Raw genomic sequence first — 23,199 nt, forward strand, 5'->3', positions numbered from 1 at the left:
CATTGCAGAATTCTGATGAGTATTTATTTATAGGAAATCAATTCTAGGGAACTGCAAGGGAGGGTTCTCTAGTGGTCAGAGTCCCATTACTTCAACCCCATTCACCCAACCATGTAACATATTTATATAGCTTTTACCACAGTAGTATCTAAACACCTCACAATCTCTAATGCATTTATCCACACAACACCGCTGTGAGATAAGGAAGTACTATTATCCCCATATTACAGATGGAGAACTGAAGTCTGTAGAGACTGAGTGCTTTCCCCAAAGCCACATGGAAAGCCTGTGGCAGAAGATAGAATTGAACCCGGGTCTCCCAGGACCCAGGCTAGCACTGAGCACTAGACCAGGGGTTGGCAACGTTCGGCACGCGGCTCGCCAGGGCAAGCAGCCTGGCGGGCCGGGCCAGTTTTATTTACCTGCTGACGCGGCACATCGCTCGCCCGCGCCGCTTCTCACCGCCCAATGGGGGCCGCGATCGGCCGAACCTGCCGCGTCAGCAGGTAAATAAAACTGGCCCGGCCCGCCAGGCTGCTTACCCTGGCGAGCCGCGTGCCGAACGTTGCCGACCCCGGCACTAGACCATGCATCCTCTCTTCAGCCCCAACCCTGTCTCTGTCCCCCTCTCTCATATCCACCCCTCCCCTTCAGCTTCTAACCTCCTCCATCTTCTGCCCCATCCCCTTCTGCTCCTATCCTCCCACACATCCTATATCCTCCTCCCATGCCTATACACACTGATATGCCTCCTCTGCCGCTCCCTTTAGTCCTATCCACCACCTGTTACCTCCAGTCCATTTCCTCCTCTGCTGTCCCACCTGTTCCCTCCTCCCCATACTGTTTCCTATACCCCACTTCTTTCCTATACCCCCCCGCCTACTTCTGGTAACCATTCCCCCTCCCATTCTGCTCTTCTCACACTCTGGCTCCTGCACCTGTCTCTCCCTGTGGTCCCCCCCCACACACACACACACACACATTCCTCACCCCTCCACATTCTCAGTCAGGCTGCTTCCTCCTCCTCCTCACCACCTGGGTGCTAGCGGAGGGGGTGGGGAGGCATTGATTACACAGAAAAGAGCGGGTCCTTGTTCTCACATCTAGTGCTAAAGTGGCCTGCAGCAGCAACAGTGTTGTCAGTCTCAAAACTTTCGCTTTTGGCAAACACATGTGAAAAGTAGCCCCCAAAATCGCCGAGGTTGGTGACACTGCTCCTTCCACACTCCCCCTCCCACAGCAGGAACACTGTTCCCCTCCTCCCCGCAGGGCTCTAGTGCATACGTCCCAACCTTTCCAGTGGCTAAAGTGGGCTCTGGAGATGGAGGGGCAGATGAGCCAAACCTAAGTGGTGCCATGACCCCATGCACTAGGTCACGATGCCACTTGGTGGGGGGGCCTGGGGTAAACAGGGGATTGTGGGGGTCAAAGGACAGTCCCACAAAATCCAGGACTTTTGGGAGTTCTGGTAACATAGTCACTTCCCCCCCCCCCCCCGCAGTAACCCCCAAAGGATGTACACACACAGGCTGCTGTTGGCCCTTCCTCCTCCCTGTACCTTTGGCTGCAGCATCCCCTTCTTACACTGCTCTCTCCAGTGCCTGCCTGGCTCTGTTTCCTGGTTCCCCCACCTCCCGCCTCCTCCTCTTCCTCACACGTATTGAAAGCAAACAAGCATGATGGCTAAGGATACAGCAATGTCACAGTTGTCACCACTCTCACGGGAAGGGAACTTTGCCCATTACATGGCCCCTGCTGCCACCCGGTATCAGAGAGTTAGGTCACTTTGATCAGCTGCCACACATTAACAGGTCGTGACTTCATTTTGAGCCAGTGGGTCCAAAGGTGGCCATGACCATGGAGTGACTTGATCTGTTTTTACCATGACGGCGCTGTGAATTATGCATAATTTTACCGGGATAAAATCATATCTAGAATCATGGCGGTGGCTATGGGCAGGCCATACTCAGCCCTCCCCTCTCTCACTGGTGCTGTGCTGCATGGGGGGAGGGGCACAAAGCAGCAGAGGAAATAGCTCCAGGTGGGAGGAAGGAAAAGATGCCACCACCCGCTGGATGAAACAGGCGCTGGGAGCTGTTGCCCCTGTCAGGGGCGGCTCTATGTTTTTTGCTGCCCCAAGCACGGCAGTCAGGCAGCCTTTGGCGGCATGCCTGCGGGCGGTCCGCAGTCACGCGGATTCAGCAGCGTTTCTGCGGGTGATCTGCTGGTCCCGCGGCTTCGGTGTAACCGCCGCCGAATTGCCGCCGAAACTGCAGGACCGGCGGACCTTCCGCAGGCACACCACTGGTAGGCCGCCCCCCGCGGTTTGCTGCCCTAGGCACGTGCTTGCTGCGCTGGTGCCTGGAGCCGCCCCTGGCCCCTGTGCGCTCCATGGAGGTGTCATAGCAGCAGCCGCGGCTCACTCGCACATGGGACAATTCTGGGTTTATACCCTTCCCCCACTTCTCCATTGGCTGCCTCCCCACCCAGCTGTGCACGCACCGTGGTGGCTGCTCATTCACAAAGGGCACCCATGGCAGCAGAGACAGGGCCCATCTGAATCACCCAGAGAGCACCCAAAAGGTCACCTGTCGCCAACTAAAGGGTTATTGGCTTGTGGTGGGGAGGTTTGCTGCCAAGGCCTTTCAAAACGAGGCAAGTCAGCGAAATATTACCAAAGTTGGCAACACTGAGCAGCAATTACAAGGAAAGTCCTGCTCAGCCCCTGAAGCACCAGGTTGCAGCATGCTCAGTAGCTTTGTGGGGATGCCACATGGGCAGACTGACCACATATCTGAACCGGGAGGGCGCTATAGCCCAGGGCCGGCTCTAGGTTTTTTGCTGCCCCAAGCAAAAAAATTTTTGGCTGCCCCCCACCCCAGCCCTGGGCTCTCCCCCCCCCCAACTGCACCCTCCTGCCGCCCCAGCCCTGGGTCACTGGTAACTCGCTCCCAGGGCAGGTCATTCAGCAGGAATTTTGGATGTGCACAGAACACAGACAGGATTGGTTCCCATATGGTTACAGAACTGCAGTAAAGTGGAACAATTTTCAGCTTGTGTGACTGGAGGATAGCTGGATGCATATTATAAGACTGTCCCACATAAATGAGGAAAAGTTGAGGTGCCTTTATTATTCTTTTGTTCCATTCTTTGTTTCTATGGGGAATGCACTATCACGGTATTCCTTTTAAACAAATAAAACTAAAACTTTTAAAAAAAAGAAAAGAAAAAAAAAAAGGAATGGCTGTTGAAAATAGCAATTCCAGTCCTAATAACCACTGGGAAGCATTTCTTGCTCAATTTATTCTACTTTTTCTACAGCAAGTTACAGTGGATCAGTATATTTGATTTGGGGGAAATGAAGTAACAGCTGCCCAAATTGAGCTTGAGCACTCCTGAATTTTGAGGGTGTTAAAATCTGGAAGGCAGGTGCTAGATTCCCTTTCTGAATATTAGCTATATCTGGAAAGGAAAAGTCAATTTCTGCTTCCATGGCTCAGAAGTGGAAATCCTCCTAAGTGCCTGGTACTGTATCTAAAGCTGCCCAGGTCCAGAGCCTCCCCTCCCTTACTTTTCATTTTAAATTCTAGTGGGATCCACATACCTCCCTTGCTAGTCTTCAGATAGAGAGGTGCACCATCCATTTAGTCCCCCCAATTCCTTCTTTGGGGGAGAGCCCAGGGCTGGGGCGGCAGGAGGCGCAGGGGGGGGAGAAGAGCCCAGGGCTGGGGGAGCAGGGGAGTGCAGGTGGGGGCCAGAGCTGGGGCTGCAGGGGGTGTGGGCGGGGGAGAGCCCAGAGCTGGGGTGGCAGGAGGTGCGGATGGGGGCCAGAGCTGGGGCGGCCGGGGATGCGGGGGGAGGGGGGGAAGAGCCCAGGGCTGGGGCGGCAGGAGGTGTGGGTGGGGTGAGAGCCCAGAGCTGGGGCGGCAGAGGGTGCAGGTCGCGGGGGAAAGCCCAGGGCTGGGGCAACAGGGGGGTGTGGGTCGGAGGGGAGAGCCCAGGGCTGGGGCAGCAGGGGGGTGCGGGGGGGGGGGGAAGAGCCCAGGACTGGGGCAGCAGAGGGTGCGGGGGGGGGGGGGGAAGAGCCCAGGGCTGGGGCAATACAGGGGTGCGGGGGGGGGGTGGCAAAAAACCTAGAGCTGGCTCTGTTCCTACCATTCACAGTAAGCTGCAGATTTCAGTTCCATATTCCTTCCCCCACCCTTTCCTGTTGCTAGTGGCCAAGGGAATGCTGGGAAATGTAGTTCTTTCCCTGCTCCAGGGCTGGCTCTATAGGCAGGGAGCTAACCAAGGAACTACAGCTCCCGGGGCCCCCTGTTGGTTCTCAGCTCCCATGCTGGATTCTTGCGCCCCTTGCAAATCTGCCACCCCAAGCAACTGCTTGCTTTGCTGGTGCCTAGACCCGGCCCTGGCTATAGCGTGCTTATTGCAGATGGAGTCTTCAGGGACTGGAGCTGCCCAGCTTGAAAGTCAGAACAGGAGGAGGAGAGAGGATGATTCTTCTATTTCTCTTTTATTCACTGCTCCTAGGGCCTAGAAGTGAGGAGATTATGACCAGTCCTTACAATCCATCACAGAAACCATTGGTAGTTTACTGCCTACCATATCCTATTTTATATTGTCATTTATCGCTCATCACTGAACTGTCTGAGTGGTGATGCATTAGGGTGATCCCAGTTGGTATGAGCATGGGTTAACTTGGCTGCTACAAAAGGATTGGGTTAAACAGCTGCCCTTCCTGGTGTTGCAAGTGCTTTGGAGGATATGATTAAAGTTCAAAATGGACAAACTGGAGAAATGGTCTGAAGTAAATACGATGAAATTCAATAAGGACAAATGTAATGTACTCCACTTAGGAAAGAACAATCAATTGCACACATACAAAAGGGGAAATAACTGCCTGGGAAGGAGTACTGTGGAAAGGGATCTGGGGGTCATAGTGAATCTCAAGTTAAATACTAGTCAACAGTGTAACACTGTTGCAATAAAATTGAACGTCAGTCTTGGGTGTATTAGCAGGAGTGTGGTAACCAAACATGAGATGTAATTCTTCTGCTCTACTCAGTAGTGGATTAATGCATGGGCCCATGGGACCCATGCCCAGGACCCTGGTCAATTTTGGGGGCCCCTACAGGGGTGCTGGAACTTATGTAGAAGTGGGAGGCGACCAGCACCAGGACTGTGACCCCACCCCAGCTCCTCCTCTTTCTCCCGAGTCTCTGCCCCCTGAACCTCCGCACCCTTTCTTGCATGACAAAGTCACTTATCCTCTCTGGGTTTCAGTTTCTCCTGCTGTGAATAATACCTGCCTCACATAGACACTGAAACTTAATGCATTAAAATACATTGAAATTCTTGGATGGAAAGTGCAACACCAGTGCAAGTTATTATGCATCATGATTAGACTATGGCAGAATCCAAGGAGCAGTTTATATGCCAGAGGGTGCGTGTGAACACTCCAGGAGTAGGGGTTCTCACAGTAGAGAAAGGTAAGACTGGCTCCCAGAGTCAAGGATTGGAGTGACCTAGCAGATCACTGGTCCGGATCACACCAGAGGGGACCGTCACAACCTCCTGCTGTTGCACTAACATCAGTACAGCCCCACCAAGGACACCAAGTGCAGCAGTGCTACTGCTGGTGTTTTTATGATGGTGTCACTTAATCCTGCTCAGAGCAGGTCTCGAAGACATGGTGTTAACATGCCAGTGAATGCTATTGTCCTCACTACATCAGTTCTCTCAGGGCTCACCAGTGAAGATTCACCAGCACTATTGCAATGCTGGGAGAAATTCCCAATAAACTCTTGGGTAGTAGACAAGTCTTTTGAAACAACCACCTCTCTCTATATGTTACTTTTCAATTTTTCTTATCCATTCTCAGTTATTTCTCAGAATTATTCTGCAGGTGAGTGAGGTGGGGGTGGTGGGTGGGGGATGGCTGTGGCTGTGAGAGAGATCAAAGACTCTGATTAGTCCCCTTCCAATTGCTAGATTCTCATCCACACCTTTTGTCTGAAATGAGGTGGGCTTTCTCAGATGTTATCTCCGTTCTGTTTCAAAACGTCTGTGTATGCAGAGGAAAATATTTTCCTCCTCCCCAGCAGCCATATACAAAGATACCAGTAAATTGCTAACACAAACTGCAAGAATCCCAACATACAGCAAAATATATATCTAGGGTACAAGCTCCCCGCTGCAGTCTATGGAGCTCTTTGTGCTCGTCGCTAGAGAGCTGGCTGATCACATTATGCTGGTTCCTCCTCATTACCATCTATTAAATTTCAGTAATACAGCTAAGAATGAAATTCTTTCCAGGTATCATTTTTCCATGTAAGCAATTGCTACAGAGATGTGATGTGACTGCGGATGGGAGAAGGAGGAGGTGGTCAATGCTATTGGGAATGGGAGAGGGGTTGTAGTCCATGAGACAATCTCTCTTTTCATATATGGACCACACAGTGAAAATGGTTGAGAGCCGCCTGATCCAACAGTCCATTTACAACGTTAAAATCAAATAGAAGCCATCATCTAGTTTCCATTTTAAGGAGTGAGGATTCATTAACAGAAAAGCTGCAAAGACATGCAAATAGAGTCACTGGGAAGAGAATTTATGTATCAGCTTTATGAGGGCACAAAAATGTGAATTAATTAAATTCTCCAAATAGTCAAACACCAGGAAAACTTCATGAGAAGTATTTCCCCAGGTACTGGTTAGAGTGCCTGGTTATTTGAGCAAGGACACAGCAGCATAAGTAAAGAACCACAGCTTCTTGTAAAATGAAAAGTCAATGTGATACTTCAAGCTGGATTAAGTACTTTGGCACAGGAACCAAACTAGTTGTTTCTGGTAAGTATTTTTATTCTTGATTGTTTTTCTTTTGGTAAATAGAATCAATGGACAAAAAAATTGGACCGAATAAATGAATATTAAAAGAGGAATTTGCACATAATCCGTGTATTGCTCTTAACCTGTGTATGGAACTTCCAAGGACACCAATGGGTTCACTGAGGGCAGTATATGATCCTAATAATAAATTGAATACAAGAGTAAAAGACTGGAATATTTACTGAATAGGTGTTAAGAATCAGGAAGGAGGGAAATGGAGAGCTTTAAATTTTAAATTATGTCCAAATGCCAGCAAGTGCAAAATTCACAGCACAGATTTCAATTTAGCAGGTATGAGAATATTAACAAGTTTGTTATTAGGACTATATCAGTGTACAATGATTAACGAAGGAAAATTGCCTGAGGTGCAACAGTCTTCAGGTTCTCAGTAAGTGTTTTTACGGAAAGTATCTTTTCCCTTTTATGTGTAATATTCTTTATCAGATTAAAGCTACTTAAACAGTCCAATCAATTCTATAAATGCTAGTTAATGTTGAGTACATAACAGTATTTATAATAGATTGTCTAGTAAGTGTCATTTTCTAAACTATACATTAAGACGTAAAGTGAAGCACAGAGATTGTGATTTGCCCAAGGGCAGAGAGGGAGAGCCAGAAAAAAAAAGGCAAATCTCCTGAGTCTCACTCCGGTGCTTTAACCACAAAACCATCCTTCCCATCCAGGCACATTGGAGATCACAGGACTAAATCCTGCTCATCCACTGAAATTAATGGAATCGGGTGGTGACCAGGAAATCACCCCACTCAATTTGCCATGCAGTGATGTATGTCAAGGAGCAAAACACATTTTTGGTAGCAGGTGGCACAGGAAGTCACAAAGTCCATAAACTCCGTTGAATATTCACATAGTTAAGTGGCTGACAGCAAGCCTAGTTTAGATTATGACCTTTGTATTAAAAATATGAACTTCAGAATTTTATTCTTATGAAATTCATAACTTGATAATTCATTAGTTTTTGTAGAGGATTTCAATGATGTGAGTATGGAGTAAAGTACTTTGGCTCGGGCACCAAACTGGTGGTTTCAAGTAAGTTTCTCAAGATGTTTTCAAAGCATACATTTACTCTTTGTATTTATTATGCTTGTTATCCAGGACAAAATCAAGTTATTCATAAATATACTGGGTGAAATCCTGATTCCACAGAACTCAAAGGCAAAACTCCAATTGATTTCATTGGGATCAGGATTTCACCCATAGTAGTCTCTGTAATTCAGAGCAAACCAGTTACACTTGTGTAATCAATGAGAATGATGTAAATTGTTTGGAGAGCTTGTTTAGTATTGTCACACTGTGAGGTGATTGTGCAAAAATATTCAGAAGTGGAACCACTTATTGTTAGCAGTAAATGTGAAATGTAGAACTTACGGTTTTTGTACAATACCGTTTATTTAGCACCTCATCATATGAGTTTTGAGCTTCTTTAATGCTCATACATTTAAATAGGAGTTGAGGATCATCAGCCCTTGGAGGATCTGGCCATTAGGTAGCATTAAAAGGTACATTTCTAGTAGTAATATCTTAATGCAATTGTGTTTTCTTTCCTAAAAAAAGCTCCAGTTCAGGAGCCATTTGCATACAGCAACGTATTTAAGCATGCGCTTAATTAAAGGCCAAAAGGCGGAAAAAATGCAGTAAATCTTGTTGATTCCATATAGTGATGGGAAATAAAGAGGTGTGCTTCTTTTTTACATAAACATAAGGTATATGTGATAGAGTAATCCTTTAAATAAAATACAATAATTGAAGCAATAATATGATTCTCAATTTTATTTTTTAAAGATGATTTCCAATTGGTAAAAGGTTTTAGCCATGTTTGGATTTAATGGGATTGAGAGAATTCTGGGTCTTTAATTAAGTTTATTATTCCCTCCAGATACTGCTAAATCGTCCTTGCTGGGTACCTTGTCCCTGAGACAAACAAATATTTCTGTAAAGCAAATGTTTTCTGTTGGGGAATATTTCTGATTACACCAAATTGCAGAAGTTAGCCAAAATAATTCTCATGAATATACCCAAGTTAAGAGCTATATTCTACCCTCAATCTATCATTATCATTAGGAGCACCATCATGGAACGATGGCAGCATGCAGGCTTAATTTTATAACCTCAGCCTGTGGACCCGAATTTAAAAGTAATTTGTTCCTTTCCACAAATTATTAGAAACAGCCAATCTAAACCATATTGAAACAGATTAATTTTAGGGACACATTTTCAATGGCACGTCTAACTTAACCATGTCTAAGTTTCTTTTGCACCTTTGAAAATAGCCTCCACAGTTTTCACATTATTTTACATGCACTCTCCTTATTTACTATTTTATTGCAAGACCAGAAAGCAATTTAAATAGCAAATCAGAATTTTTTAAAGCAACAGCTACAGGTTCATCAATATAAAGATACTAGATCTGTACAGTATTTTGCAAAGGATTTGCTCACTGTGATACTTCTAGTGGCTATCGCTTCAAAGTATTTGGTTCTGGTACCAAGCTCATTGTAACAGGTAAGTTATGTGGTAATTACAGTAATGCTAAGATAAAGAGACTTATTGTGATAATTGAAAAGCCTTTTATCACAGGTAAGGTCAACAATTGTAAGCTCGATCTTGTGAAGTACTGAGCACTTAATGTGAGGTGCTGAACACCATCAATTCCTGTAGACTTCAGTGCAAGTTAGGGCTGTTAGCACCTCGTGGGATCTGATCCCAAAAACATCAACTTTTCAATCCCAGAGCAAACCTGCAATATTTACTGATAGATTTAAAGTAGATTTTTTCAAGATAATGAATATTTCTAATATTTCAGCTGCTAAATGTCATTTTTCAGAGGATGTGCTGCCATAAGCATGCGGGTCCTTGGTCCAGTTGCAAAAATTTGTCTTAGCTTTGATATTATTCAAATTCTTTAACTAAAATTCATAAACATGCATAAAATTAAACAACTCTGAAAGAAGTAACATCATGATGCTTCTCAATTAAAACAAAAGAAGCAATCTCTGAAGTAGTCAGTATCTTCATAGCTGAATTCTTGTAGTTATACCAGTGTTAGTGAAAGAATTTGGCCTAGAGATTGTCATCTTGTGTGAAGTACCTTGGCATTGCAGGCAAACTGCCACTTAATAGGTGTTTAACAATATATACTTGGGGTCTGAGTCTTCTTTGCCTTTCTCTTGGAAGTCACTTATGCTCATAAAAAGTCAATGGGAAATGCTACCATTCTGATTAAGTTGAATGTTACACACAGTTTGCATTGGTATAACTGACTGCACAAACACAGAACAAAGGAAAATCATATCCTTATTGTCTCAGAATCGTGCTCTGCACATTTATATAAATCAACTAGAACGGTCAGTCTATTTTAAACCTCAATTCAAAATCAAGTTTACCTTAGTACCGCTATAGCTCTCAACTAAAGGTAAATTGTTGTAATGCTGCCAATTAAAATAAATACACTATCATAATTCATTCTAAAAATATCAGATCAGGATCAGCATATTGCTTTAAGTGAATATTCTATGGTATTAAGAGTGTAGATACAATTTAGTTAGCATTATAGTTTACAATGGACAGTTTTCCTAAATCCTCTTACTTGTATAAGATCCTGCACTCTTAAGGCCTTGGCTACACTGGCAATTCACAGCGCTGCACTTGCTGCGCTCAGGGGTGTGAAAAAACACCCCCCTGAGCGCAGCGAGTGCAGCGCTGTAAAGCGCCAGTGTAATCAGCGCCTGCAGCGCTGCACGCTCCCTCGCAGCGCTGCAAGCTACTCCTCTCGGAGAGGTGGAGTACTTGCAGCGCTGCGAGAGAGCTCTCGCAGCGCTGGCGGCGCAACTATACTCGCGCTTCACAGCACTGCCGCGGCAGCGCTGTGAATCCGCGAGTGTAGCCAAGGCCTTTGACAGGCAAAACTCCCAGAGCTTTACCAGCTCTTTTGACTGTGAAAGGAATGGAGAACCATGTCAGTGACATGTGCAGATTATTTATTACAGCATGAAGACCTAAGATTGCTCACTTGATTTATTAGTGTATTAAACCTGTAGGATACAATAAAATGTTTTAGTAACAAAATATCTTCTCAAAGAGAAATATCAAATATTGGCTAAGTAAGTTCCTCCTAAGAGGAAAAATAACACTGAGATCATGGAGAAATTCAGACCCTGGCACAACTCTAAGTAAAATCAGAAGAAATTGTGGCGGTTTGTGCTCAGGGCTGAATTTGACTCCAGAATTATAGGAATAGGGGCTTTTCCATTCTAAGAACATGAGGTGAAATCCCGACTCCACAGAACTCAATGGCAATGACTTTTGGCCAGGATTTTACCCATGTTGTATAACCGTACTTCTTAGCAGGGACAACATTATTCACAAGTATACTGAACAAGCAGAAATTGCTTTTAAAGTCATATATAGTGAGCAGTCCTGATTTTGCTCTCACACTCATCATTCCTCTTTTTAAACTGACTTCCCTCCATTCATTTAAAATGGAGTTACTCCAGATTTACACCAGTATAAGTGACAGCAGGACCTACCAGAATTCTTCAGAATTCTTGCTTAGTGGAATAGATGAGTAAAAAGATATGCAAACAGAACCAAGCTTGGTGCTGTCAACGAGCATGACATGGGAATAATGGTGCTTCTCATATTGTATCCATTAAAGTGCATCTAGTCATCATTAAAGAAGTTTACATTAAAATGGAATAACTGGATGCTTCTGAATGCAATATTCTAGAAAAAACCTGATACTAATGGCAGGCTCGGTGCAGAAGCCAAAGATTGAATTGGAGACTGAACTGTCCCCTCATCTCTAGAGGTTGTCCTTCCAGGACAAAAATGACATGGCTCGGTGGGATGGTGTGAAGAAGCTTCTCCTGTCCCTGCCTGTGTTGTATCTATCCCGTGAGGAAAGGGATTCAGTCTACAATGCTATCTGACAACTTTCAGAAGTACTTAGTCATTTTGTTTAAAATAAGAAAAATAATTCACCAAAACTTTACATTCTTTCATAGAAGAAATAAATGGAAAAATATTTGAAATGCTTATTAAAAGGTTGTCCAAAGATCATATCTCACATTATATGATGGAAGTTATTTGGGTTTTTGTAAAAAAAAAAAGTGCATTAAGAACAGAGTGATCAGTGCAGAGCATTAGTTATAAAGTACAAAGGAGCTACTATTACTGATATTTATTTTGCTGATAAGATTCTCAAGTAGTCTAGGGCTGGTTTAAATCAGTTTGCTGCCTTCTCAAACAGTTCTAGGTACTGATTTTTGACATTACTGACTGAACATAAACTCCTTATAGAAAAAATATATAAGTATCTGATCCAAACCCCATTGGTCCTAAAAGACCAAATCCAAATTTATGGCAGAAAGTGATGTGCAGTTGTGAGCAAAGAATCTTCAGAGGACAGGTGTCCACCTTAAAAAACTTCATCATGACAGGCATTGTTGATGACACTTGTATCAGAAATACCAAGAACTTAAGGGATATTAAGAATAATTTACCATCTCATCCTTTAAAGGTGACCTTTGCAAACAGATTTCAAATACACTGTTAGGACCTGGTGAGAAATCCAACACTAAATAAAATAGATTCTCCAGCAATAGTCCAAAATCACTCAGCACATTTTACAATAGCATTATTAAGCCCTGGACCACTATTGTAGAATGCTGAAGTATTTTCAGTATAGGTAGTTTCCAGTGCTGTCAGTTTGGCACCATTCACAAACCCTAAATTCACTCTAAGAGAAAAATAGAAATTTCAAGTGATGCTGAGGGATCCAAGCACGAGAAAATTCGAAGCCTTTGATATGTAGAACGCATTTGAAGTTTTTGACTCATTTTGCATGTCTGCTTCTAAAGTACTCCAAACATCCAATGCAATCTATTGGAGTTTGGGGTGCCAGCGGAATACAGGATCAAGTATTTGCCATTTTGTAAAGAAAAGCCATTTTATTCACAAGTCTAGTATATTAAAGTGATTGTCAACATCTATTCACAATTGCACATCAAAAAATATGAAGCTATATTCAGCTATATGGGCCAGATCCTCAATGAAGCTCCTTTGATTTCCAGCAGCTGAAGATCTGGCCCATGAGTTTTTGCAAAGCACATGAACACAGTGAGAACAATTATATCAAAGTCTTCGGCTCTGGCACAAAGCTCATTGTTTCAAGTAAGTTCTATAGTAGCATAGAGAAAAAGTTACTTGTGATAATATAAAATTAGAGACTGCAGAGCACAATTTATTCAAAAAGGATAACTGACAATGGAAACGTGATATGCAATCTACAGCAGAAGAATGAATGTCTGTACTATCTAAATGTGAGGCTAATGTACAGAATTCACATTGACAATTATTGATATAGAGGGGTTTTTTACTCATCCTGAGTCAAAGCTGGGTTTTTCTCTTGTGTAGGGGTCAATACCCCAGACCAGAACATCCATAGTTCCATCCTGTGTGGGGGGCAAGCCAAAGAGGCAATTCTAGGGTACCCCTGTGCACCAAAGAACAGTGGGGATCGGGGGTAGGGGAGTGGTGAGGGCATGGAATGGCCATTGGGTCTGTGACTAGTGAGATCAACTGGCCAAAATGCCTGCTCAGTGGGTGGGCAACTGCATGGCCTTTACTAAAGCTCCTGGCTATGATGCTCTAGCTAGGTTGAGGGAAAGATTTCCTCTTCCCGTCCATCATGTAGCTCTCCTAAAGAAACCCCCTTAACTCTGCTTAGTGCGGTGACCAGGATTTGTCATCCCGTATCAGAAGTATGTATCAGTCAGGAGATGTAAGAAGTTAGTGTGTGGAAAGATGTCATGAAACATCTTGAGAAAAGGGGATAGGTCACAGTGTACTGTAAAATGAGTATTTTTTTCTAATTATATGTTTATTTATATTGGGATTTTTAAAATGCACCAATTTGACCACTCTGGCAGTACAGGGACAAAAACACCGAGCATCCAGCAGAATTTAAGTGAAATACCCTTTTCCATCAGTCTACTAGGAAAGAGAAAATAGTACGAGTCCAACATTAGGTCTCAAATGTCAACCCGATCCTCTCTGTCAATGAAATGAATGATTTTCTTTTAAACAGAATCTAAAAGCTACCAAATTAATATTAATATACAGTATTTGAAAATACCAATGTAAGCTCACTCTGAAAAATACATTGAAAATTCCACCATTTCTTTGCTTGAATTAACTGGCTCTCAGTTGTGCCTATTTAGAAATATTTGTTCAGATCTGATCCCTCTGAATAGACATGTCTTGGGCCGTTTTTGTAGTAAGTTGTAACACAGTGGGAGCTACGAAAATCTTTGGAACTGGCACAAAACTTGTTGTAACTAGTAAGTTTTTAGAAAGTTTTTAGTCAAACTACTTTAAATGTTTCATAATGGCAAAATCTATCAAAATAAGCTCAATACTTTAGCCAGTGTACGTTCTTGCATTGAGATAAAATTTTATTATGAGTGTAATAATTTATTAACAACACTAATGTTAATGAAATCATAAGTCACTGGCTAGCAACAGAGAAATGTCATAACAATCCTTTGCTCTTTTGGGTGTAAATAATACCAGGTGCTGAGCACCCTCAATGTCCATTGGTTTCAGTGGGAAATGAGAAGCGTTCAGAACTTCACAGGCACATTCGGCACTTTGCTGGACCAAGCACATAATGCAAAATTAAAATTGCAAGCATACCATTTACTTATTTTTTAATATATTCTGATGGCATAATGGACTTTGTTCTCAACTAGAACATCAGCATTATTTACGTATGAGAGTTTACCTATAAGTGGCATGCAGATTGCAAACACACACAAAAATAGTTAGCAGTGAGTCCATTATAACTTAACCCTGCAATCCTCACTATAGAAAACCTCTCATTGAAACTAATAGGAATTTCTTTTGAGCAAGAAGTGAAACCAAGGGGCCCAAAGTTGATTACTGTCTTAAAAAAGAGAAGTGATACTTAAAGTAATAAGAATATATCACGTATATTCTTTTACAACATGCCTTCCTTGTTAAAAATTCCACTTAAATAAATTAGACAAGTGAGGTGTTTTGAAAAGTTAAGTTGGACCAAAACAACAAGTAGCTCCACATTGGAAACTATAATTGACTTGGAAATTAAGGGTCTTATCTTCTTAAAGTGTCTTATCCAAAGGCCATTGAAGCCAAAGAAAAAAATCCCATTGGCCTTAAGGGGTTTTATATCTCACCTAAAATGAGGCAAGATATTTAAAACAGATTTTGCCCACTTATGCAAACACACATACTGCTTATATATGTACAAAATTCAGATTTTATATTGGATAGACACCCATCTAACCAAGTGCAAATACAAAAAACTATGTGTGCTTGCAAAAGTATCAACATGTAAATGTGACTCCAATTTCTAAAAACATCTAAAGAGAAATGCCAGAAATAATCATTATATTTTGCAAGGCACAACATCACTGGGCAGGAAGCTATGTAAAGGTTTTTTGAATACATACAAGACTTGAGTAAATAAATCATTTGGTAAACCTACTGTTCAAGCCCAATCCTGTATTCCTGGGTGCTTATGGTGTATATGGAATGTAAGATTGAGCCCCAAATGTTGAACTAATTAGTGCTGGAGCATGAGGATCTAAATTGGAAAGAAGAGAAAAATCAATTCCCTTTTTGGTGACAATTTCCAAAATGAGGGAAAGTTCTTTAATGAAGAGATTTTTCTTGGTTAGGTAGTCTTACATCTCAAGTATCTTTATTTGCTTCTAATTTCAAGATATTTTAAATACTTTTTGACACAACCCTAATTACATACAGGGTTATAGTCTGGTTCAGTTCCAAATAGTTTCAGAAAACTCTAGAATAGCCAGACAGCACAAAAATAAGCTGAAACCATTTTAGTAGAAGAACCTTCACAAGCTTTGACATCAGTGGGACTACTCACAATGTATAAAATTAAGCACATGTGTAAAACTTCTTTGATCTCCTTCTTTGAGAGGTAACATTTTTTTAGACAAAGGAAACGCTGTGGATCTAATTTACCTCGATTTCAGTGAGGCATTTGATACGGTTCCACATGGGGAATTATTAGCTAAATTGGAAAAGATGGGGATCAATATGAAAATTGAAAGGTGGATAAGGAACTGGTTAAAGGGGAGACTACAACAGGTCATACTGAAAGGTGAACTGTCAGGCTGGAAGGAGGTTACTAGCGGAGTTCCTCAGGGATTGGTTTTGGGACCAATCTTATTTAGTCTTTTTATTACTGATCTTGGCACAAAAAGTGGGAATGTGCTAATAAAGTTTGCGGACACAAAGCTGGGAGGTATTGCTAATACAGAGAAGGACCGGGATGTCATACAGGAAGATCTGGATGACCTTGTAAACTGGAGTAATAGTAATAGGATGAAATTTAATAGTGAAAAGTGCAAGGTCATGCATTTAGGGATTAATAACAAGAATTTTGGTTATAAATTGGGGACACATCAGTTGGAAGTAACAGAAGAGGAGAAGGACCTCGGAGTATTGGTTGATCACAGGATGACTATGAGCCGCCAATGTGATATGGCCGTTAAAAAAGCTAATGCGGTCTTGGGATGCATCAGGCGAGGTATTTCCAGTAAAGATAAGGAGGTGTTAGTACCGTTATACAAGGCACTGGCGAGACCTCATCTGGAATATTGTGTGCAGTTCTGGTCTCCCATGTTTAAGAAGGATGAATTCAAACTGGAACAGGTACAGAGAAGGGCTACTAGGATGATCCGAGGAATGGAAAACCTGTCTTATAAAAGGAGACTCAAAGAGCTTGGCTTGTTTAGCCTAACCAAAAGAAGGCTGAGGGGAGATATGATTGCTCTCTATAAATATATCAGAGGGATAAATATCAGGGAGGGAGAGGAATTATTTAAGCTCAGTACCAATGTGGACACAAGAACAAATGGATATAAACTGGCCATCAGGAAGTTTAGACTTGAAATTAGATGAAGGTTTCTAACCATTAGAGGAGTGAAGTTCTGGAACAGCCTTCCAAGGGGAGTAGTGGGGGCAAAAGACATATCTGGCTTCAAGACTAAGCTTGATAAGTTTATGGAGGGGATGGTATGATGGGATAGCTTAATTTTGGCAATTAATTGATCTTGATTATTAGCAGGTAAATACGCCCAATGGTCTGTGATGGGATGTTAGATGGGGTGGGATCTGAGTTACTACACAGAATTCTTTCCTGGGTGCTGGCTGGTGAGTCTTGCCCACATGCTCAGGGTTTAACTGATCGCCATATTTGGGGTCGGGAAGGAATTTTCCTCCAGGGCTGATTGGCAGAGGCCCTGGAGCTTTTTCACCTTCCTCTGCAGCGTGGGGAACGGGTCACTTTCTGGAGGATTCTCTGCACCTTGAGGTCTTTAAACCACGATTTGAGGACTTCAATAACTCAGGCATACGTTAGGGGTTTGTTACAGGAGTGGGTGGGTGAGATTCTGTGGCCTGCGTTGTGCAGGAGGTCGGACTACATGATCATAATGGTCCCTTCTGACCTTAAAGTCTGAGTCTATGACTTTGCGGGAGCAGGGCCTTAGTATTAATCTATTTGTGTCTTAGTTGACTAAAGACAATGGCTGACATTATCAAAGGAGCCTGAATTTCAAGGTGATTTGGGCACCTAAATCCCTTCTTACTGCCTTTAAAAATTCCAATCAAAATGTTTTGTGGAGTATAGGCCAACTATTTTGTTGCAGTTAAGTGTTGGAACAAATAGAGAATGCACAGAATACATGGTGCCCATTTGGGGACCTTCGACACTACTGAAATATCAACAACCTTCCGTTTCTTCTTTGTGATGCACATTTATAACATGAGAACGTTGCCTCGTTCTGTAGAGAATACTTCTTTGGCAGTTAGCTGGGTTGGGAACCTTATTCTCGTGGTTGTATCCCACAGTGACAAACAGGAGACAGAAATTAGCAGCAGTAAAAGTGTTTTGAACCTGCTCGCTTCTTGTGAAAACTAGTAAATTCAATATACTGTTTAAAAACATGTATTGTTTAATGTCAGCCATATGAAACGAGCAGACAGATAATAATTTTAGTAAGGAAGTCTTCTTTGGTCTAGTTCAGTATTTATTATTTCACGCACTTACACAAACTCGGGGATGAAATAAAATTTTCATCCTTTCTAGTTCAAACTTTTAATATAAAATATTTTTGGTTGTATTTTATCCAATCCTATAGCAGGCCGCAATTTTTTAAAATTTTATGAAGTGACCAAAAAAAATGATTTTTTTGCAATTTTTTAAGCTTTATTTCTAGAGTAACAACATTAATACTGTGGCAGAATTATTTTAAAATAATTTAGGAGATACAGCAGAAATTCACTAATTGGCACTTTGCTAATCCACTCCAGGATTTGGACACAAGCAGCAACATTCCCTCTATTCCTCAGCAAAGATTTGATAGCTGAGTTCCATTGAGAGTTCCATTGTTAGTAATACTTCATAATCTAGATTTTCAAAAGTGGTTGACTAAAGTTAGGCTCTGAAATACTTATTTGGGCATTTAAGTGACTTGATTTTCAGAAGTGTTAAGCATTATGCATAACACTACATTACATTTGCCAAATACATGAACAAAGTCATTTCAGGGTGTATTATCCTTGCTAATTTCGTAATTGATATTTGTCATTGAGTGATTTATGTTAATGTATTTACTGTAATATCCCAAAATGGTGTTCAGCAACAGTTCCCCCGAAGTTGTATTGGTTGGGTCTGCAATAGAACATATCTTGTATGTTCTTATATCATTTTAAGGTGAATAATTGATAAAAAATGTTTTCACAAAGGTTAAATTTCTTAGTGTGGAAAAGGCTTAAAGATTACTTTTCTAACTCTCTTTTTAAAAGTGCTAACCAAGGTTCTTAAATAGTATGTGCAATTAGTTCAGGGCAAATTTATCTCCTGATAAAATATTCTAGTGATTTTTAAAGAGAGGCCTCATTAAAAGGTTTGTGGAATCTTTAATACCCTTCCCTTCAGGTACATCTACACTGTAATAAAAATCCCATAGCACCAAGTCTCAGAGCCTGGGTCAATTGACTTGGGTTTGTGGTCTCGGGCTTTGGTGCTAAAACCTGCAGTGTAGACATTCAGGCTCTGACTGGAGCCTGGGCTCTTAGACCACCTCCGTTGTTGGGTTTCAGTGCTTGCGCTCCAGCTCAAGCCGAAACAACAACACTGCAATTTTTAGCCGCGCTACCCCAGCCCTGCACGTCAGAATCAGGAGACTTGGGCCAGTCGTGGTCGTGCCGCAGGTCTTTTATTGTCGTGTAGATGTACCCTTCCTCTCACTATCACGGTGTCTTTTATACACAAATTTTGGGTAAATAAAGGGGAGATTTTTCAAAGTCACAAATGTTTTGAAATGAACCAGAACATAAAACTGTACTTAGTATTTATTCAAAAAGTGTTTAATATTTTTTGAGTTTGGAAGCTAAGTTAGTGGGCACTCTCACAGATTCTTCTGTTCCACAAAAACCTGCATTCAATTTAAGCACGTAAACTTCTGCAATTCCAACTCCCTAAAGCTGTAACTCATAAGTGGATAATTTACTCCCATCTTCAGAATTTAATAGGCAGTTACAATATATTATAGACTTGAAGTAGTTAAAATACGTTTGGCAATGAGATATCGTTCTCATGCTGAACTCAGAGTTAAGATTGTGTGCATGAGTGCAATTTGGAGGAATTGGATGCAAGAAATGAAATTGCCTCTCTTCTACTTTCAAATATTTTGAATTCTTTATTGTTTCAAAAGCACAGCATACCATGTATACTGCAATTCTGAATTTACTTAATTTCTAATAAATTCATTTCTCTCTCTAAAATGAATCCAGAAACAGAAGCAAAACTTGATTCCAACAAGGTTCAGGTCCTGCCTCCTCTTACTGAAAAAGATGGGAAAGTAACACACGTATGCCTCATTGAGGATTTTTACCCAAATGTTATTAAAGTGACTTGGGACGACGACAAGAAGAATGTAGAGAAAAATGCAGTGCTTGGGGAAATTTGGCCCCCTGATGACAATCGACAATCATACTCAATGAGCAGCTGGCTGACCGTAGATAAAAATAGCAACAAGAATTATCGCTGCAACTATCAACATGAAAAAGATACTGGTTCTGTCTCTATCAAATCTCAAGGTATATACTATATTATTAAAACTAGTTATATATATATATATATATATATATATATATATATATATATATATTTAGAGAGTTCACTGTTTCTTTACAATAAAACAATAAAATTCATTACTGTTCCTAAAAGGGTTTGCGCTCTCCAGGCCAATGTTAGCCAACTTATGGAGAGATGGAAACTATCTCCATCAAAAGCTCAGTTTTGGCTTCTCTCCCCCAGTTTAAAATCTTTCTAGAATGAAAGAAAATGTTGGCTGAGATCCTCAACTAGTGTAAATCAGCGTAACTCCACTGAAGTCAATGGAGCTCTGTAGATTTACACCAGCCACAGACCTGGGCTAGAGTGTTTGGTTTTGAACAAGTGCTATATACTGCAACAAAAGTAATAATACACACAGCATCTAGCTTATTAAAGCAGACCAGAATAATTACACAAACCAAAATCAAAAAGATAATGCAAGAGAAAGAGAAAATAAATTAAGAGAAGTACCGTAATTTCTGTTTGATTCTTATTTGAGATCAGGTTTAGATCTTTAAGAACAAAATCTGTCTCTGTTCTTTTGATTGAATAGGTATTTTTCAAACTTCTATTCCCACATAACTAGATTCTCAGATGGTGTAAACTGGCATAGCTCTAGTCAAGTTAATAGAGCCAGGCCAGTTGACACTAGCTCAGAATCTGGCCCATAATCCTTACATTTCAGTTCTCAAAGTGCCTTCTGATAAAAATATATTTTCAGGTTATTTATTGATTTGCAGTATGTATCTTACCCCCAGGTCTCAGTCAGCATGGAGGCAATTAATAAGAGAAGATACAAATTTATCTGTTTCAAATACAATAGAAAAATAGACTTATTGACCATCCCCCTCTTGCCCATCCAAAAGGCCTAAGAGATGGGCCTTAGACTGTATCCTCATCAGGATTATTTTCTTCTGTCTCTTGTACAGCTATTAAACAACATTACCATGAATGCCAACAATCTCAGGCTCCCTCTGACTAGAGACAAAATAAGGCGGCCAGGTTTTTATCGGCCGAGTATACATATACATTGCAAAGGGGCAAACACAACTGAGTAATTTGGTGGGACAAAATGCATCTGGCGTTACATGAACAGAAACTTGCATACACAGAAGGGCCAATGTCCAGACCCTGCAATCAGATCTGCTAGTCCAGGCCCCGGCACCCATGTAAATGCAAAGACTTCAATTGAGCACCTAAAGGGTCAGAGGTCTGCACTGACTGATCTGATTGCAACATCAGTACCTAAATCTCTATATAAGGCATACAAGTACTCACTTGCAGGAGCATATGCATTTTTCCCAGTTTTATCTCTACTTGGTTTTGCACATAAATTACATGCTACTGAGCATTTACTCTGGATGGAATCTAGGTACTTATTTTTTAAAATATTAACTTTCCATATTTGAGTCACTGTGGTTATAATACTTTTACCATCTTTTTTTTTTCTTTAAACTTCTGTCAAGAAAGGGGTGTGTTAATTTGCAACAAGAATCCCATTTGACAATTAAAGCCCTTTACATGTTATGCTTCTATCCTTTCAGGCACCTCCATAGCGCCTCAAAGCACAGCAGGCTGTACCAACCGACTTTTCACAGGTAATTGTGTCCAATTCTCATTTTCTCTACAATATAGTTAAGAATTAAGCACTATTTCATATGGTTAAGACAAAAACAAAAATATTCTCTTTGTAAATAGTCCACACACAATTATTCTAGGTGTGGAACACTGCTGTAAGTTAACATTTGCAGTGTGTCCAGTACCTAATGCCCATGGGTAGCTCAGGTTAAACACTAGGTTCTGCTGAAATACATGCTTTGGTGGTATTTGTTATGCTCTGTTAACATGCCACGTGTGTCATTGTTCTTTAGCCTACACATGCAACTGTTCTTTAATCTAATACTTAACATGTTAAATTATAAAAACCATCCAAGGCCAATATTTTCAAATGGTGCGTAAAGGTGCTGAATGCTTGATGACCCAACTTATTTCAGTACAATTTGTGGGTGATCAGGAAGTCTTAAAATCAAACCACTTTTATTTAGCTGCTTGAATATGGACTTAGAAGAAACTTCCAGGTCTGAACATTTTGGCCTAAAATCATGGCAACACCCTATTATAAGCTGTCAATGCCAGAAGCACTAGCATCATGCTTACTCCTTAGCAGATAGTAGCGATACCAGCACTCAGAGTGCCTCTTTTCTATCAGCTCTGCTGGATGGGCAGGTATATTCGGAATGTAGACCTGGTTAGCAGACACACTCATTTATGCATAGTCTGATTAGCCAGTATAGTTACTGCAACTGAATACCGTATAGACCTTCCACTATCAGACACATGGTTTTATACTTATTTTTCTTTGAGGCTGTAAAATATGCACCATTAACTGTTTGGGTTTTTTTAATTTTGTGTTGCTATTACAGAGCGGTTCATGCACAGGACGGCATATTTAATATACATTGTCCTTCTCCTGAAAAGCACCATGTACTACGTCATCGTACTCTTCTTCATGTACAGGATGCAAAGTCCAATCAAGCGCCAGGGAAAGAAACCTTAAACTTCTCCTTGCACCTTCCAAACTCAGCATTTTTGTCTGAAATTTACTTTGCTTTGCCCTAAGCCTGTTCATATGAAACACCTGGCTCTAAATATCAAGATATACATTTCAATTTGATTTTGTTGGTTTATTCTCTAGTTAGCACAGATGGCTTCTTCTGCTTGAGAGTGAACAGTTTTACATGTGTTCATTTTTTCTATTTTATTATTTTAATTTTGTAACTGTAGAACTTAAAGGACTCCTTGATTTCAATGGGAATTTTGCATCACAAAGCAGTGCAGGATCAGTCTCTTAGGCTCTTGTCCTGCAAAAACACTTGTGCACACAAACACCTTTTGGGATGTGGACAGGCCAACGGCATTCAGGGAAGTCAATGGGAAAAACTCACCGCTATAATCATTAGCAGGCATGGAGTCCTAATCTGTAATTTAAAATCATCTGTCATTTCATTTCTATTAATTTCATTTATTTCCTTTACAAAACAAAAACAGGCTTTGACATATGAGTAATTGTTTTTAAAAATTGAAGGATTAATGTATTTTA

General features: G+C 41.3%; 1 gene segment (V, D, J or C); it reads left to right on the forward strand.

The window, feature by feature from the left end:
• Positions 1 to 14,159: 14,159 nt before the first annotated feature.
• Positions 14,160 to 23,199, forward strand: LOC135873778 (T-cell receptor gamma chain C region C7.5-like). The segment is given in 4 exon segments: positions 14,160 to 14,244; positions 19,775 to 20,080; positions 21,644 to 21,697; positions 22,523 to 23,199. Coding segments are annotated over 4 exon segments (579 nt in total).

The sequence above is a fragment of the Emys orbicularis genome, chromosome 2, assembly GCF_028017835.1.
Source record: "Emys orbicularis isolate rEmyOrb1 chromosome 2, rEmyOrb1.hap1, whole genome shotgun sequence".
Classification (NCBI taxonomy): Eukaryota; Metazoa; Chordata; order Testudines; family Emydidae; genus Emys; species Emys orbicularis.